This window comes from Nymphalis io, chromosome 14 (genome assembly GCF_905147045.1).
Source record: "Nymphalis io chromosome 14, ilAglIoxx1.1, whole genome shotgun sequence".
NCBI lineage: Eukaryota > Metazoa > Arthropoda > Insecta > Lepidoptera > Nymphalidae > Nymphalis > Nymphalis io.
This window is the reverse complement of record NC_065901.1, coordinates 3,288,732-3,305,318: the sequence shown is the minus strand read 5'-3', so window position 1 is coordinate 3,305,318 and position 16,587 is coordinate 3,288,732. Positions and strand designations below refer to the sequence as shown.

The 16,587-nt window shown below is 30.8% G+C and overlaps 3 protein-coding genes across 4 annotated transcripts; 1 reads left to right on the top strand and 2 right to left on the bottom strand.

Moving 5' to 3' along the window:
- Nucleotides 1-747: 747 nt before the first annotated feature.
- LOC126773387 (mitochondrial import inner membrane translocase subunit TIM50-C-like) lies at nucleotides 748-4,254 on the top strand. Of its 2 annotated transcripts, none has more exons than XM_050494324.1 (8): nucleotides 748-973; nucleotides 1,250-1,427; nucleotides 1,972-2,143; nucleotides 2,353-2,486; nucleotides 2,914-3,139; nucleotides 3,226-3,349; nucleotides 3,509-3,702; nucleotides 3,851-4,254. In XM_050494324.1, exons 1-7 carry the CDS (start codon nucleotides 838-840, stop codon nucleotides 3,691-3,693), a joined length of 1,155 nt encoding a protein of 384 aa, XP_050350281.1. In that variant the 5' UTR covers nucleotides 748-837; the 3' UTR covers nucleotides 3,694-3,702; nucleotides 3,851-4,254. The 2 variants fall into 2 exon arrangements, with proteins under 2 accessions (XP_050350281.1, XP_050350280.1); XM_050494323.1 differs by having other exon boundaries at nucleotides 753-973; nucleotides 1,247-1,427.
- On the bottom strand, nucleotides 4,248-6,922 carry LOC126773347 (uncharacterized). Its single transcript, XM_050494235.1, has 4 exons — nucleotides 6,753-6,922; nucleotides 6,266-6,641; nucleotides 5,813-6,025; nucleotides 4,248-5,644 (listed from the first exon to the last, which is right to left on the bottom strand). Exons 1-4 carry the CDS (start codon nucleotides 6,777-6,779, stop codon nucleotides 4,323-4,325), a joined length of 1,938 nt encoding a protein of 645 aa, XP_050350192.1. The 5' UTR covers nucleotides 6,780-6,922; the 3' UTR covers nucleotides 4,248-4,322.
- Nucleotides 6,923-7,697: 775 nt separating this feature from the next.
- On the bottom strand, nucleotides 7,698-15,283 carry LOC126773322 (uncharacterized). Its single transcript, XM_050494151.1, has 7 exons — nucleotides 15,236-15,283; nucleotides 14,169-15,149; nucleotides 13,171-14,086; nucleotides 11,993-13,095; nucleotides 11,781-11,901; nucleotides 11,019-11,152; nucleotides 7,698-9,540 (listed from the first exon to the last, which is right to left on the bottom strand). Exons 1-7 carry the CDS (start codon nucleotides 15,264-15,266, stop codon nucleotides 7,712-7,714), a joined length of 5,115 nt encoding a protein of 1,704 aa, XP_050350108.1. The 5' UTR covers nucleotides 15,267-15,283; the 3' UTR covers nucleotides 7,698-7,711.
- Between the last annotated feature and the right edge of the window lie 1,304 nt (nucleotides 15,284-16,587).

The following is a 16,587-nucleotide window of genomic DNA, read 5'->3' as shown; positions in this document are numbered from 1 at the left end:
TCGCTTGTACTTATATAATTTATTTAAAGTTACCTGTAATAAAAAAGAAGATGGCAGAATTTTTAATTGTAAAAAATTTACAATTAAAAATTAGACGGTAGAGGTAAAGCTTTTCATACCATTAGGATTGACTAGAAGTTTTGCTGATCTGGATCTGGAATGCAGCGTATTCTCATATTTTTGAAAAGATACTACTGACCCATGGTCTTCACCTGCAATACAAATCAGTATCTTGATTATTTTTAAAATTCGCAGGATTTGCGTGACCTATGAAAAATTGGACGACTGCTAAAAATCTGTTTGAAATGCTTCATCAATGTCCTAGAAAAATAACTTTTACATATGTATTGTTATCAAGAAGGTTCTACTGGCACATATTCTGTTTATATGTCCTCTTTTATTCGATTTACGACGTTTTTCCCCCTATAGTTTTTCGAACTCTAACCAATTTTTTTTAAAGTATTAAAAGTGATATAATTAAGCCGCAGAAAATTGATGTATTATTATTTTAGACATATTACGAACAATATACATTTTTCTTAAAAAAAACTCCAAGTTTATTTGTCTTAAAAAATTAATTAATTTAGCAATTTTAACCGCGGCGATCAATCCCTTGCGTATCTTTTCCATCCGATTTGACATTGGCGAAATTATTTTTGTCCTACTAGTACATCCAACCAAAAAGCCATGCGAAGGATTGAATTGAACACCTTTGCCTTTTTTAAAAGCAAGAATTAAACTAAAAAAGTTGACAATTGTCACATTTGACACTGACAGTTGTTTTGTTTCAATAATGTGAATTCTTGGATACTGGATTTTTAGAATATAAAATTAATCATGGCTCTCAGAAAAGTATTTTTCCTAACACAGGCGGCCTGTTGTAAAACTATAAAATTTCAAACTACAAAGTTATTAAGACAAAATGTGTGGCTTCTGTCAGCGAATTCCACTAGATATTTTTCTGATACTATAGGTTAGTTTAATTTTCATAAGTGTAATTCCTGTTATTAACAAATAAACTTAATTAAATTTGTATTTATTTGTGGACTATAAAAATATAATAACTTACAAGACGTCTGCTCATTACTGTTATTCTATTTTTAAAAATTATTTTAATTTACAACTTTCAACACAGTATAGTATTATATTTAAAAAATATTAGCTTACAAAAACAAAGTATAGCTTCTAATTTCCAAAAATTTAATGCAATTTTTCTTAAAAATATTTTCTATACTTTTTTTCAAAGGAGATAAGAAGAAAGATGTTAAGGAATCTGAGAAAGTAGACATACTTGGTCGTTTTTTCCCACAAACACCAATGAGTGCTACAGATGAGCAAGAAGTTAAAAAAGAACAAGAAAAGTTTGAACAGGAACAAAAAGAAAAATCCCAAGAGAATGAAAAAAGTTGGAGGAGGATGAAAATTGGGTACTTGGACTATTTATTGTTAATACAAAACTATAATATTCGTTGAGTGGTTTATTATTTAAGTCAAAATATAGACAATCTGTTCATATACTTTTTTGTGAATCAAAAAGATTTGGAACTTATCCTTCATACTTTTAAACTGTGGGGCTTATAGATATGTATATTATGTCATTAATATGTTTCTTCTTTTTATATATAGATTACTTCAAGACGTTACAGATGTTAATTACAGGCACAAGGGACATAACATCTTAGTTCCCAAAGTTGGTGGCGCATTGGTGATGTAAGCGATGATTAACATTTCTTCCAATGCCAATGTCTATGGGCGTTGATGACCACTTACCATCGGGTGGCCCATATGCTCGTCCGCCTTAATATTCTATAAAAAAAAAATGTTATGCCACCGCTGAACAAGAAATTAAATATCAACACAAATTTAGCCTACAAATAATTAAGTGCTTGCTTGAATTTAATTTAGAAATTTTTACATATTATCATGAGTTTAGATAGGTCAGACAACATCAACTAAAGTTACTGTATACAGTTTTGCAGTGTTTGGTGGAGCAATGACAGTAATGGGTGGATGTATGGTCATTGAAATGGGAGCACCAAGGCGCAATGATGATGGCCAACCCATTGATGATGAATTCTCACATTTACCATTACCATTGCAATATTTACGTCGAACATGGAAGGAACTTACATTTTATGAAAAGGTATCCTATTGTCAGTTAACTTTATATATATAATTTGGATTCTGTGTTGGTTTTTATGTAACAATGAAATGTCAATCATTAAAAAGCTGTTATATTAAAAATATTATAATAAATAAAAATATAATTGACTAATACATTCTGACGTTAAGTAGGAATGTATCAACTACAATTGTTATTATTATAAGTTAATTATAAAATGTTTTTATTAGATGATAAAGGAGCCATCCCGTGAGAAGCTTCTGCCAGACCCATTGCCAGCTCCTTACCAACCTACTTACACACTTGTGCTCGAGTTTACTGATGTCCTAGTTCATCCTGATTGGTCCTACCAGACTGGATGGAGGTGCGCTATTATTTACCATTTTTTATATAATGTTTTGTAGATACAGTTTATATATTATGACCATATTTTTATATTATTGGCTGTGATAAAGGCACTATCTTGTATTCATGATGTATGTTGTCTCTCAGAATAATTTTTGCTACTAAATATAATTAAGTTTTTTTGATAAAGTTCTGATCTGTTTATTATATTTACTATCTCAATGGGGCTATCAGATTGGCTTGGCTTACATAATTGACATTGCAGATTTATCATCTATAGAAATAGGTACTAGGTATAATATATTAAAATAATAAAACATATATTTATGCGTGTAAATATCAACTTAGAGAATAATCACTGGGACCTCCAGTATGGTTAAGCATACATAATAAAAATTGAATTTTGTGATGAAATGTTAAATCCTGAACGAAAACTATTGTTACAGATTCAAAAAGCGCCCAGGTGTCGATCAGTTTCTGCAAACTGTTGCTAATTCTGATTATGAAGTAGTAATTTTCACATCAGAGAATGTTTTCATGATCTGGCCAGTCTTGGACAAGCTCGATCCAGAGAACAAAATGATCTCATACAGATTATTCAGAGACTCTACACATTTCATAGATGGTGTTCATGTGAAAAATCTGGAAGGGCTTAACAGAGATTTGTCCAAGGTAATATTTTACTGGCTCGTGTTTTTGGATTCCCGGTCATATTTCTTAGTGAAGATACTTTATAATTTAAACATTTTTTACCGCAGGTGATTGTTGTGGATTGGAACAAAATGGCAACAAAATTCCAACCAGAAAATGCTCTCATCTTAAATAAATGGAAAGGTGCCGATGACGACACTGCATTGCTCGATTTAGCAAATCTATTACAAAGTAATTATCCTATTTTAATATCAGTGCTAAAGTTATTCTTTTTGAAATTAAATAAATTTAATTTGTATACAATAGTATGTCAAGAAATTAATTTTATAGCAAAACAAATAATATGTACTCTTATTAATAAATATCTCAATATGAATAAATGCATCTCAGCGATCGCAATGTCGAACGTGGCGGACGTGCGCGAGGTGCTGCGATACTACAGCCAGTTCGAGGACCCTATAGCCGCCTTCCGAGACAATCAGCGCCGGCTCATGGAGCAGATGGCGGAGCGCGAACGAGATCGCACCGACCCTCCGCTCACGGGCTCCTGGCTGCGTCCCTTCACGCGCCGCTAGCGCCCTTCGGTTAGTGACGTCATGTACACGATATATATATATATATATATATATATATCAGTAATGGAATCTACTCCGCGGATTTTTTAATCTCGAGTATAATATAAGTATGATGTTAAATGATAAATAAAAATAATTAACTTATTTTTTTTTGCAGATTATTGTAACAGACGAATCCTGAGTAGTAAAACATATTAGTCATCTTGCAGCGTTATACATATATTATTCTAAAATTATATTATTAGTATCTTAACTTTCCTCAGCGTTTAAAAATTTAACTATTTATACATAAAATTGGTAAATATGTTTTAAAAGTCTTGTCTTTGTTATATAAAAAAAAACTACTTTCTTTTCCTTTAAATACTAATGCCAAATGAATATAATTTCAGTAAGTAATTTCTGTACTTAGAGAATATGCCATCGCTTGTTTAATGATGTAAGTGTGTGAATGTTTGTTGATGTGAAACTGATTAGGGTCAGTTTTCTGGTAGGAATTATAGACTTGTTAGTGAAAGTTATTGTTTTATTTTGTAAATACAATAAAATATATGAGTATAAAAATTAAGGTCTATCATTTGCTACTAAAGCAAACACCTAACAATAAATAAGCTTTTAAAAGTAAAAGTAATTTAGTCAATAGTTTCTTCTTCCTCAGAAAAATATAATTTTAGAGCCATAGAGGACTCATCAACAACAGTCTCATTTGGACACTTTACCCAGGCCTCCTGAAGACCACTATCAACTTCTTCATTATCAAAAACATCTTTTATATCCTCCTCATTGAATCTCTTTTTTGCTATGGAAGGTCTAATACCTTCCACTTCTAAAACATCAGATATTTTTAATTGTTTCCATACATTTGCAATATTTTCGATAGATGATACTTCGAGTTCTTTATTCTCTAGCTTAAAGGGCTCACTCCAGTTATGTAAGCTTTGAGCACTATCATCATCGATAAATAATTCCATATGTTCTGGAAATAATGTGTGACAAGATATGTCTCCTAATGAGTTCTGCATAAGGATATCGTATTTTTCACCTTGTTCCATTACTATTACCCCGGTGATAGCAGTACATAGCCTAGCATCTATAGGATTATAGAAATCATGACATAACATTTTTTGTTTAGCATTTTTAAGGGTAGTTAATATGCTAGGTGGACGATAAGGTATGGTAACACCTCCGGAATAAGTTTCCTTAATTAATCTATCATTATAATTAGGTATTAAGCACATATCCTCACACCATTGACTACCAAGACACAGAATGTCTTTATTCATTTCGAAGTTGCAATAAGATAAATATGTTGGAACACTCTCCATGCCATGGGTCCATCTTTGTACAACTTTTGGTTTAGAAGATTGATAGAATCTTATGTCCATTAAGAAGAGATGGTGATCTGTAGCAAAATACAATGAGGAAGTACCTTCAAAATGTCTTGCTAAACAAATGTCATTACATGCAATCTCATCTGTTATGCTTCGTACATCTTTCCAAAAATAGACTTGATCATTGGATCGTTTGTCATAAATTGAAATAGAATTCTTTCTTGCATGAGTGTAGAAGCCTCTACCAGTGCCTATTACAGTATTCCAATTATCAACTAACGATGTGCTTTTACATTTTAATTTGACGCTTCTTGCCTTTAATCTGTCGAGATTGATAATTTTCAATCTATTATCTAAAGTTGTAGCATACAGTATGTTTTTGTGATGATCATCAAAAGTAATGCTAGAATATGGTAAGTCTGAGTCAGAACATTTCACTTTTTCGATTCTTATTTGAAAATCCTCTGAAATTATTTTTAGTATAATGATCTTATACTTGGTTCTAAGTGCAATAATATTTTGAGAACAAATTGTTTCATATATTAGGTTGTCTTCACCACAATCAAAAGAAGCAACATACTCAGGTTTAATAAGCAGCTCGTTTTTGTTAAACTCTGATAAATCTGAAATGAATGAATATTACTTAAATTTATAATCTTAAAACAATAAATCAATTGAATTGTTTTAGATGTTATATAAGTGTTAAGGGACTTTGTGATTTTATGGTGTGGATAAATGGATGGAATTTCTCTCTGATAAGCAATTTATATATAATTGAATATTATACTTACAAACTGAAGAGAGTTCACTGTGCAGCAAATAGTCTACCCAGTCAATACAGACAATTTGCAGGTTCCCATTTCCAGCATAATACCAATTATATGAACAGTTAAAATTAGGATCCGGATCACTATCCAGATGAGCGGCCATTTCTACAATGTGCTTAGGACATTGCACAACTTCATCGTTCAGACTTTCATACTTTTGCATCATGTTACTGAAAGCTTAAAAAATAATGTTTTCTTTTTCATATGCATAATGTACACAAAAAGAATTGATAGCAATTATTCTTTATTTACACTTATTATAAGCGTAAATATAAAATAATTAAAAAATATATTTGATTATGAAAATACAAGTAGAAATCACCTCACATTTTATTGCTTAAATTTAAAAAAAAAAAATAGCAATAAGCTACAGATTTAATGAGACATGAATGTTAATAACATGCTTTAAATACTTACTTGCTGTTAATTTAAGATTGCGACACCCTCGCTGCCATTCAACTTTATTTTTCATAAGATCAGTAACTGGATCAGTTTTTTCTATATTCTTTATTTTCGTTATCATTTTTGGAGGTAAGCTTTTATATGGAAATGCCTCGAAATAATCTACATTAAGTTCTCCATCCCAGTCATCATCGAAACTGTTTAATGGATAACCAGGCACCACAAAATGATAGTTTTGTAAAGCCTTCTGAGTTGTATGTCTCTGTTTCACATTGTGGCAATAATACGTATAGGCCTGAGTATTCTTTTGTTGTAATTCGTCCAAGATCTTTTTCACAGGAGCTGTATTATCTATGTTATCAGCGGTGAATTCAACCACTTGTTTTTTCCGCTTTAATAAAACAAAATAGATAAATAGTATTAGTGTAAACATTTTATACACATATTGATAAATAATTATAATTAATTAGAGCATACAGATTTAAATAAAATGATATCATACCTTTGATACTTTTATTTTTGCAGCCATATTTCCATTTAACTGAAGTACTCGATACTAAGAACACTTATGATATTAATTTATTGTTCTAAACCTTATGATGTCAAATGCTAATCTCTTAGAAAAACCATATGTAACTTAGGTGGTACAAGTTGTATTGTTTACAATTTTAAGTGAAATGGCATTGACAGTAATGAAACATGTGCTGACATTGACATGATAGATTGTTATTATCGTAGACAGAGTTTCTCTGTCTAACTAACTCTTCTAACAAGAGTATTGCGTCAAACAGCCTGACGTTAATTGGTTTGTACTTTGTAAGCTTCGTGTATTAAATCACCCGGAGATTGCAATACACTTTATGCCACTTGCAAAGAGACAAGACCAACAACGATTACATTCTTAAAAGGGAGTATATACTTTAAAAAGTTTTAAAAATACAAGATAAAAAACACAAATTAATCAACTGCGGACTCATAAATCTTTTGCAGAACAAATATCGTATAGATATCGCGTGCATCAGAATGACTTTACAAAGTTACAGATCAGATTTAAAATACTGTCAGCATTTAGTACATATTTAGTACTATACAATGTAAACAAAGGTAACCTTTCTTTAAATATTGATACCTAAATCATTACCAAAAAAAAATTTAAAATGGCCGGTCATTCTGACGTCAAGATCCGACCATTCATAATTTCCACACAAAGGCATTCCGTATTTTACAATTGTTTTTACACAATCATTTAGAACCTAAACATACATTTTTATTAGATCACTAACTCAAAAAATAAAGATTATATTAACGAAATTAAAAAAATAAAAAGGTGTGTATTATCTATTATTTCAAGATTAATACTTTTTTCTTTAAGTACTAACTAATTAACAATAAAAATAGGAATAAATAAATAAATTATATTTCAAAACAAAAATAATAAAAGCGTGTAGGTGTTTTACAGATTCACAGATGAGATATAATATCAGGAATTGTTAGGGCAGCGAAAACAGTCAGCACAAGTATTGAATATACTGTAACCAACATATCTCTTTTTATTTTTATAATAGGATTGAATTCTTGAAGTGAATCAAAACCTTTATCATGTATATTTACTTTCGCAATTGTTTTATTGTTAGGTATCACTTTCTCTCGAGACACTTGCAGATTTTTTTGTGGTTTATTTTGTTTTATAACATTTTCTACTAATTCTTCTCTCTTACATTTTGACGCGGCGAGTGATTGAGTTTTATTTCTATACGGCCAAGCTTTTATATTATTGAATGCAGAATTCGAATACAGTACATGACAATCAGAAAATGAGCATACAGATTCCTTAGATGTCTTGCTAACTATAGCAATTAAAGACCTTACGACGTCGGTACTCCGATTAACTGTACTTGGAAAAAATCGAGATGGAACATCTGTAAGTCTATGCATAATTTGTTTAAGTGACGTTTGAACATTTACTTCTTTATCAATGAACAAAGCTTGAATATGATTCATATTGTTATTTGTTTTATTATCCTTAGTAAATTTATATTTATCTACATAATCATCAACATTAGATTTCAAATACAATGAAAAATTGCTAGAGTTCTGTGTACAATGTTGATTTTCAAGAGAAGAAATAGAAATAGAATCTTTTACACTGTGATCTAAAGAATTGTCTAGTGTACCAGCTCTGTTCAGGATTATTTTTAGTTCTTTACTTTCGATGAAATTGTCGTTTTCATTTACGGCTGTAACTAAATTCGACTGGCAAGTAGTTATCTTTTTAATTTCATTTAAAAGCCGCACGAGTAAATCCAACGAAGTTGATTTAGTTATACCGTCGCCATTCTTTGTTCTTACATCATCAGATTCGATTATGTCGTTAGCTTTAATCATGATTTCCGGCCGTACAATATTCTCATTTCGCAAATCAGATTCTTTTGAATAACCTATGCTTATATTAAGCAGATCAGTGACTTGTTCAGTATTTTGTTTCAAGCTTTGCCGTTCACTATTTTCCTTATAACAGTCAACACTTTTGTCCATCCAACAAAGATTTTTAGACGTTGTTATGTGCAAGCTAGTTGCAAAATCTTTATTGTCCAAAATATTGTTTTTGTTATTTGATTTATTTTTAAATAATTTATATGTGGGAAAAACGTAGCCTACGGTTGCTATTTGCATAGGTATAAGATTTCTTGAATCTGGGGACGCAATGGGAAGTATATCCAATTTTGTTATAATGTCTGTTTGAGAGAAGTTTAGTTCTTGTGATATTTTTGACTTTAGTATCAAAGACTCCGCGTCCCCGGAATGTAGAACAAATGCCTGTTGCATAGATTGTTTAGGCGTTAAAGTCAAATTTTTTAATCTCAACCGTTTTTGAAATGTACCATTAAACATTTTGCGATACAGAGCATTTTCTAATTTTTGTAACACATTATACGAGTTAAGTTTTTGTGAACTCTTTACTTCCGAACTCTGCATGCTTATATTGTGACCGTTATCATGTTCTGTTTTAAGATTGTGATCTTCTTTAGAAACCAATTCTACAGCAGTAACGATATTTTTGTCTTCAAATATATCAACAAGATGATCTGTTGATATTGTTGTGCTACGTTTTGATAAATATTCAACTGACTCCAGCTTTTCGTTCTTATCTGTTTCAGATGGACTCTCCTGATATTCAGAAAAAGGGGGTAGAACTAGTGAGGTTGGAATTATCCTTGAATTTACCATTTTATGCAATTTATTTCCAAGCGTTGTAGATTCTTCTCCAACAGGAGACGATGTCAAGGATGCTGTAGACCAAAATGAGAAGACGTTAATTAAAAATAAATTTTCAAAATTGCCGTTGCTTAGGATTTTCTAATCTTACATATTTTTTTATCATGATTATGAGAGAAATCTAAAAATAGTAGTGTCGCATTATATATTATGGCGGAAATTAGGGCCCAAGAAAATGAGTTTCTTGATGCGGTAAATAAAAAAAATCCTAGCAACAAATTTTTATAACCAGAGAAATAATTGAATTGAGTTGGATTAAGACGTTTACACTTCGGTAAATTTCTAAATTGTTAAAGCCACCAATGAATTTATATGGAAGAGCTTTTAAAATTTAAGAATATCATCCTAATGTTACATTTACAGTTAATTACAGTTACACTAATTATATTATTAATAATACTTAATTGGCTACTAATGGAGTTTTAAAATTGTATGTAAAAGTATACGGAAAACAAGTATATTTTTATCATAATAAGTTTTCTCAAGATAAATAAAAACAAATTCCAAGAAACAATTTTCTGTAATCATTACATGTTACGATCGGTTCGATAAGTAAATTCAACCGAGAAGAACAAGCAAGAAATTTAATAGTTACTTTTTTCATTCAAATTTCTTACGGTATAATAAATGTTTATTTACATGCCTATCTATCTACGCTATTCACCCGAAGGCTGTTTCAGATCTGTCAGTTCAAGTTTTTATTGAATTCGATGGTTCATGGAATTAACTCAATAAGTGAAAAACAATTTAAGGTGACGATTGTATAAAAAACTGTAGTTAAAACTACGCCGCTACGCTTCTGAACTAGTTTATTTTTTTAGAACCGTTATTTTTTTAATTGATTACAATCGCGTTCAAGTTTAATAAAAACAATATTTAAATAATTTCGATAAGAACAAATATAATTAGAATTTCCTACACTTTGAAAGCAGCTTATCTTTTTTTTATCAACAGTTTAGTCAACAGTTTGGTCATAAGTTAAAGCAAATTTGAATTCACGTCCCTCATCATACTTGAAATCATTCCGATAATTTCCTCGTCGTCGACCCATTAATAGATAGATATAAATCTATCTGGTTATTTCAGTTTTGCGAAAATTTATGAAAACTTTGGTGTCGAGTTTTAGCGAAAATGGTCTAAGGAACATTTATCGACTGTATAAAAAAACACCCGATAAAGACAATATAGAATTAAATTTCTTACATCGTGTGATATATATATATATAACCACCACCATTATATATATATATATATATATATATATGTGGAGTTTATTGTTGCGATAATTTTGTATAATATTAGTTATATTTAATCAATTTCTCTAAACGTAAAGAAGACTTACGTATAAAAAATCTCTAAATTAAAAAATTTATGACAAAAAAAAAATTCTACAAAATGATAAGATGAACATTGTCGTTCACGTATCTAGCTTAATCATAAATACTGGTAAGTAGTCCTGTAACAATATTATATAAACACAAAAATTACTTACCCATATCAATATCCATAGGTATCAGAGGGACTCGAGACTTATGTACAACATTTTTATTTTCTAGATTCCGTGTTGATAATACTCGGTCAAAATGATTTTTTACATATGTTTCCACAGCTACCATTTTTTTATTTCTAAAATATAATATAATGATTTACTAATCAATTTTTTTTATATTATAGATAGGCGGACGAGCATATGGGCCAGCTGATGGTAAGCGATTACCAACGCCCATAGACGCCATATTGTAAGAAATTTTAACCATCGCTTATTTCGCCAATATGCCACCAACCTTGGGAACTAAGATGTTATGTAACTTGTGCCTGTAATTACACTGGCTTACTCACCCTTCAAACCGGAACACAACTATACCAAGTACTGCTATTTTGCGGTATAATATCTGATGAGTGGGTGGTACCTACCCAGACGAGCTTGCACAAAGCCCTTTCACCAGTATATCTACAGCTTGTTCAGTGGTCAAGATAAATTATTATCTAATCTACACCCAACAGGGTAAAATTCAAAGAATTAAACAAAAAGGTAAAAATTGAAAGAAATGTTTTGTTAGGAATATGTCAAGTTTTTTAAAAGAAGTTATTTGTCTATGGTTTTATCTTAATATCTTTGATCACTTTAAAGAACGCCACATGGCTACGTGTGGGTGTAAGGTCTATACCGGAAACCTGTCGTAACGAATACGTACTTAGATAAATAAGACCAAAGACATACAGTGAAAATACACGGTTGTAGCTGATTTCTTACAATAAATAAGGCGTGTTTTTATCGTTACAATTATTAGGTAATCTATTCGCAGACATCGATGGACGTTTTTCATTTCCCACCGGACTCTTATTGTGTGCTTGTCTAGATTTCACAGTTTTCTCTGAAAAATGGTCGTAATTATCAAAGTACTCATTTTATAATTATCTTCATAACATATGTATGGTTTTCGAATATATTTCACCTTTACGCACCTAAAGATGGTCCATTTTTTTTAATTTCCTTTGGTAATCCTTGTTCTACCTCGATACCTTCTCTATGTCTATTTTTATAATTTGGTCTTGTTGTTCTTTCGTGAATCGATACAGGACTTTCAGTTGACTTTTGTACTTTAGGTATTATATTTTTGCTATATCTATTTTGAAAATCGTCATGATGAGCTTTAACATAAGATTTCTTTGGCTGCGCTAAATTGTCTATTCTAGAAGACAGAATCATTCGTTTTGAAGGACCACGTACAGCCTCTCCTCTCATTTCTTTAACCTCATCAATAATATCGGCTAATTTCTTTTTCTGCATCGGTTTTTCTTCTCGTGTCTTTAGTTGAGAAAAATTCAAATCTTTTGTCGGATTAAGTGGTTTTAAAAATCGGGAATTGCCTTGCTCACTGCGCCTTATATTTTTTTCTTCACAAGATGCCACTTTAGGTGCAAACTGACGTGACGTGCCGTTAATATTGTCATTTTTTTTAAGTGACTTGACTTCTTTACCGTTTTTATGTCTTGTTTTTTGAACACTATCAAATTCATGGAGTAATTGTGAAATAGCTTTTAAAGGATTATCAGTAAGTTTAGAGTCAACCTTTTTATTTACCCTTTTTGTTTTATAAACTATTTTATCTATCTTATCAGCTTGAATTTTTGAGCTTATAACCACTTTAGGAACAATTGTAGAACTAGTGTCAGTTTTCTTGTTTGTAAATTTTCTTTGTACTTCTAGCAGAGAATTTCTATTCTCGATTCCGAAACTACTGGGATTACAAGATGTTAACTGAAGTTCTTGAATTGTAACACTTTCCATACCTTCACATATCTCTTTTTCGTACATATTATTCATGATTGCAATATCATCATGTTTATTCTCAATTGTTATTGGAGACACTGTAATTTTCTTCATCAAATCATAAATTTTATCAATACTTTTTCTGCACTCAACTGACATTGTTATCTTTTTGCATTTATCAATTCTAGTATTATTTTCTTGTTTTGGTGTGTTACTGGGTACTAGTACTTCAGTAAGTTGTGGTGATAACTGGAAATTATTTTCTGTGTTCTCATATTCAGTAGAATTTTCAAGTCTATAAATAAAACAATATTTTAAAATGTATTTCACAAATATTATTATTTGTTACCTTTGTCAATAATTTACTTACAAAATATTTTGGTGCAAGCTTGATGTGGTATCAGTACCGCTAAAATCCGTTGTAGATAAATTTATAAAATTCCTAAATCGAGAAATCTGAGCACCGACATCACTTGATAATACAGATGTAGATGGTGTTAACATATCATTTGTATCATTTTCATTATTATTTGGTTTCATTTGCAAGTACATTATTTCTGTATCTGCATCATCTAAATAGTAACTTCGATTAATATATTTTTGGCCATTTTTTCTTAGCGATGCCGTGGATATTTCTTTTTTACAATCTTCGTGACATTCTTCAATGTCCATACTTAGAGTAGAGTTGAGCTCACTAATAACATTTTTATTTTTTTTATTTGCAATATTATTATCGCCATAAATTGAATTATAAAAAGATTTATTGGTGATTGATAATTTCGTAACCGAATTCGAAGATTGGGCCATTACAGCACCTTTAACGTATTTGTGTTTCGTTATTTTGCAACTTTCGTTCATTGCTAATTTCTTTTTTTCTCTTCTTTCTCTGATTTCTAATAGCCTCTTTCTCTTTCTCTCATCTAAGACAAAAGATTTATTTTCATACGGCGATTTTATTCTGATTCTAGTAGGAGACCTTTTCTTCTTAACTAAATCATCTTCGTTCTCTTCTAATACCGAAGATTGTATATTCAATCGATGCATAGCACGACCAAGCTCGTCAGAAGGTGTTAAAGAACACCTCGAACCTGATTTGAACATGTTATCATTACATGTAGAACCAACGTGCCCTATTTCTGTATCAATGTCTATCGCATTATTTGCTATGTTATTTTCTTGGATGATGAAATTTTCATTATCATTTAACTCAATAATTCGGAGTTTTTCTTCCTTGTTGTATTCTATTTCCTTAAGGCGTAAGGCCAAGAAATTATTTACGCGTGAATCTGAAAATATGCAAAATTATATAAGTACCCTTTTATATGAATACCTAAAATAATTTCTGCCATACGTTTAGTCATATTTTACCTTTTCTTGTAATCGATAGTCCAATTGATTTCAAAACGGTAACAGAATTTATATTAAGATTCATGTGCCCAGTTTCAAGTCGTTGCAAGTTGACCGGGATATCTACACTTGATTTTTCTTTAATTACATGAGTAGCACAATTTTTAGCTCTTTTGCAACTTAAAGTGAGATTATCCTTAAAATGCTTAGTAAATAGCTTGTAAGAACCACATAATAATTTTGGTATTTGTACAATAAATTTTTTTTCTAACATTTTTGATAGACATCTTATATCCATTTCAGAATGTACTATTTCATCCCAAGTAAAGAATACTCGGTTGCTACATTTTCCTACAATTGGTAATGGATTATTGTCGATACTTGATAAAGGGATATGTTTAGTACATTTATTTGTTTTATTATTAAATACATCTTCAACTTCTCTCCACTTCTCTTTAACTCTGTCAGTTAAGTAATCCCCGTTACTTATCCGCTTTAACTGTTCAATGGTATTTTGTACATAATTGATTATATTGTCCATATAAAAATTATAGTTTTCTTCGACGCGTTTACAACAAATGTAATCCAATAATGACATAGGAAATACTGCACTATCCGATTGCTTCGAAGCAGTCATTGCATGTAAGCTTTGTAATTGTTCTTTTATAAATGGATTATTAAATGGAAAATGTTTTTCATATTCATTAGAAAACTTTGATGTTTTCATGTGTTGATTACCAAATTTATGGCAAAGTGAATTTTCAAATGACGGCATGTTACTCAAAAGGTTGATTCTTTCATTGTTTATAGCAAATATATTTTTTAAATCCTCATTGCTATAAAGTTCACAAACATCCGAATCTTCAGACTCAGGATCATCGTTGTATATTACAGTTTCTACATATTGATTTGACGCTTTATTAATATTGCTGGATATCAGTTTTGTGCCCAAGTCTATATTTTCGTATAGAATAACTAAATCGCGTGTTTCACTCTTCAACACTGAAATGATGAAGGGCAGTTTCGTTAATCTATATCAGTAAATATATAGTGTGATTTATAATGAAATTATACGTTTTATCCCTTACCGTTCAAATTATGAGAATTATTTTGGGCCATAATGTCGAACAGTTCATTTGCTGTCTGATAATCTTCCAAATTGCCGTCTTCATCTAGAATACCTTTGTCGTTGACACTTTCGTCGTCTTCTTTGACACGATTTATTAACATGACTGTTAACACATAGATTTAACGAAAAATAAATAAAATATGTTATTTTTAATGGAAATATAAAATATTTCTATAAAACACAAATGCCTAAATCGTCTACAAAATTGTAAATTTTAAATGAACATGTTTATCGAATTTGAATTTTTGACAATTTAATCAAATGTAGAATGTTTAATTTTTATAGTTCTCTTATTAATATCTGTAAAGGTTTTATAGATATTAATACTTTTAAAGCATATCTATTATTTTTGAAAATTTACTGCTCCTTGTATTGTATAAGGTAAATTACATGCAATTAAAGCTAGTACCACTCAGTCATGAATGTCAGTATGAATGTATTGGCCATACGGATGTTTAAATCAGTCCGGGAGTTACCTTTGTAAAACATTCGAACCAAATGAAAATCCTTTTTCAATATAAAAGCATTTCACCTAATTATTCCTTGTCAAATTAAAAATTACCATCGATTTAGAAACTCAGCAAATTTTTAGTTTGTTTGGCCGAGTTTGTAATCGTTTAAAAAATTTAAATATAAAAAAGAATTTGCCAGGAAGCAATTATTTCATTCCTAATGTTTGATATCATGCAAAAACTTACTAATTATATATTAACGTTTTGCACACAAGCGTTATTTAATTCTTTTTAAATCCCATAAATTATAGAATTAATTTTAATTAAAAAGCCGAGATGGCCTAGTGGTTAGAACGCGTGAATCTTAACCGATGATCGTGGGTTCAAACCCGGGCAAGCACCACTGAATTTTCATGTGTTTAATTTGTGAATATAATTCATCTCGTGCTTGACGGTAAAGAAAAACATCGTGAGGAAACCTGCATGTGTCTAATTTCATTGAAACTCTGCCACATGTGTATTCTACCAACCCGCATTGGAGAAGCGTGGTGGAATAAGCTCCAAACCTTCTCCTCAAAAGGGAGAGAAGGCCTTAGCCCAACAGTGGGACATTAACAGGCTGATACTATAGAATTAATGGCAAATGTTAGCCTTCGCTGTCGGAGTATCATTAATGATAACGAATTGAGGCAGCGCACAAAGAAATCCATCGTTTCGGAATACTTAAACTCCAAAATCACCGAAATTTTGATTACCGTCCTCGCTGGCGTGTGAACCCGGTTCAAGGGTGCAGTGGCGACCATTACACGATTATCTCTTCGGTGGACTCGACCAGCGAATATTATGAGCTTGGCAATCA

Excerpts from the sequence above, each read along its gene's own strand:
- LOC126773387 (XM_050494323.1), top strand. The coding sequence starts at position 838 with ATGGCTCTCAGAAAAGTATTTTTCCTAACACAGGCGGCCTGTTGTAAA. Across the intron at positions 2,144-2,352 it reads AACTTACATTTTATGAAAAG|ATGATAAAGGAGCCATCCCG; the intron begins GTATCCTATTGT and ends TGTTTTTATTAG. Across the intron at positions 3,140-3,225 it reads TTAACAGAGATTTGTCCAAG|GTGATTGTTGTGGATTGGAA; the intron begins GTAATATTTTAC and ends TTTTTACCGCAG.
- LOC126773322 (XM_050494151.1), bottom strand. The coding sequence starts at position 15,266 with ATGGCCCAAAATAATTCTCATAATTTGAACG. Across the intron at positions 15,150-15,235 it reads TAATTCTCATAATTTGAACG|TGTTGAAGAGTGAAACACGC; the intron begins GTAAGGGATAAA and ends TCATCATTTCAG. Across the intron at positions 9,541-11,018 it reads ACCTATGGATATTGATATGG|CATCCTTGACATCGTCTCCT; the intron begins GTAAGTAATTTT and ends TTTGGTCTACAG.
- LOC126773347 (XM_050494235.1), bottom strand. The coding sequence starts at position 6,779 with ATGGCTGCAAAAATAAAAGTATCAAAG. Across the intron at positions 6,642-6,752 it reads CAAAAATAAAAGTATCAAAG|CGGAAAAAACAAGTGGTTGA; the intron begins GTATGATATCAT and ends GTTTTATTAAAG. Across the intron at positions 6,026-6,265 it reads CAATCTTAAATTAACAGCAA|CTTTCAGTAACATGATGCAA; the intron begins GTAAGTATTTAA and ends TTATTTTTTAAG.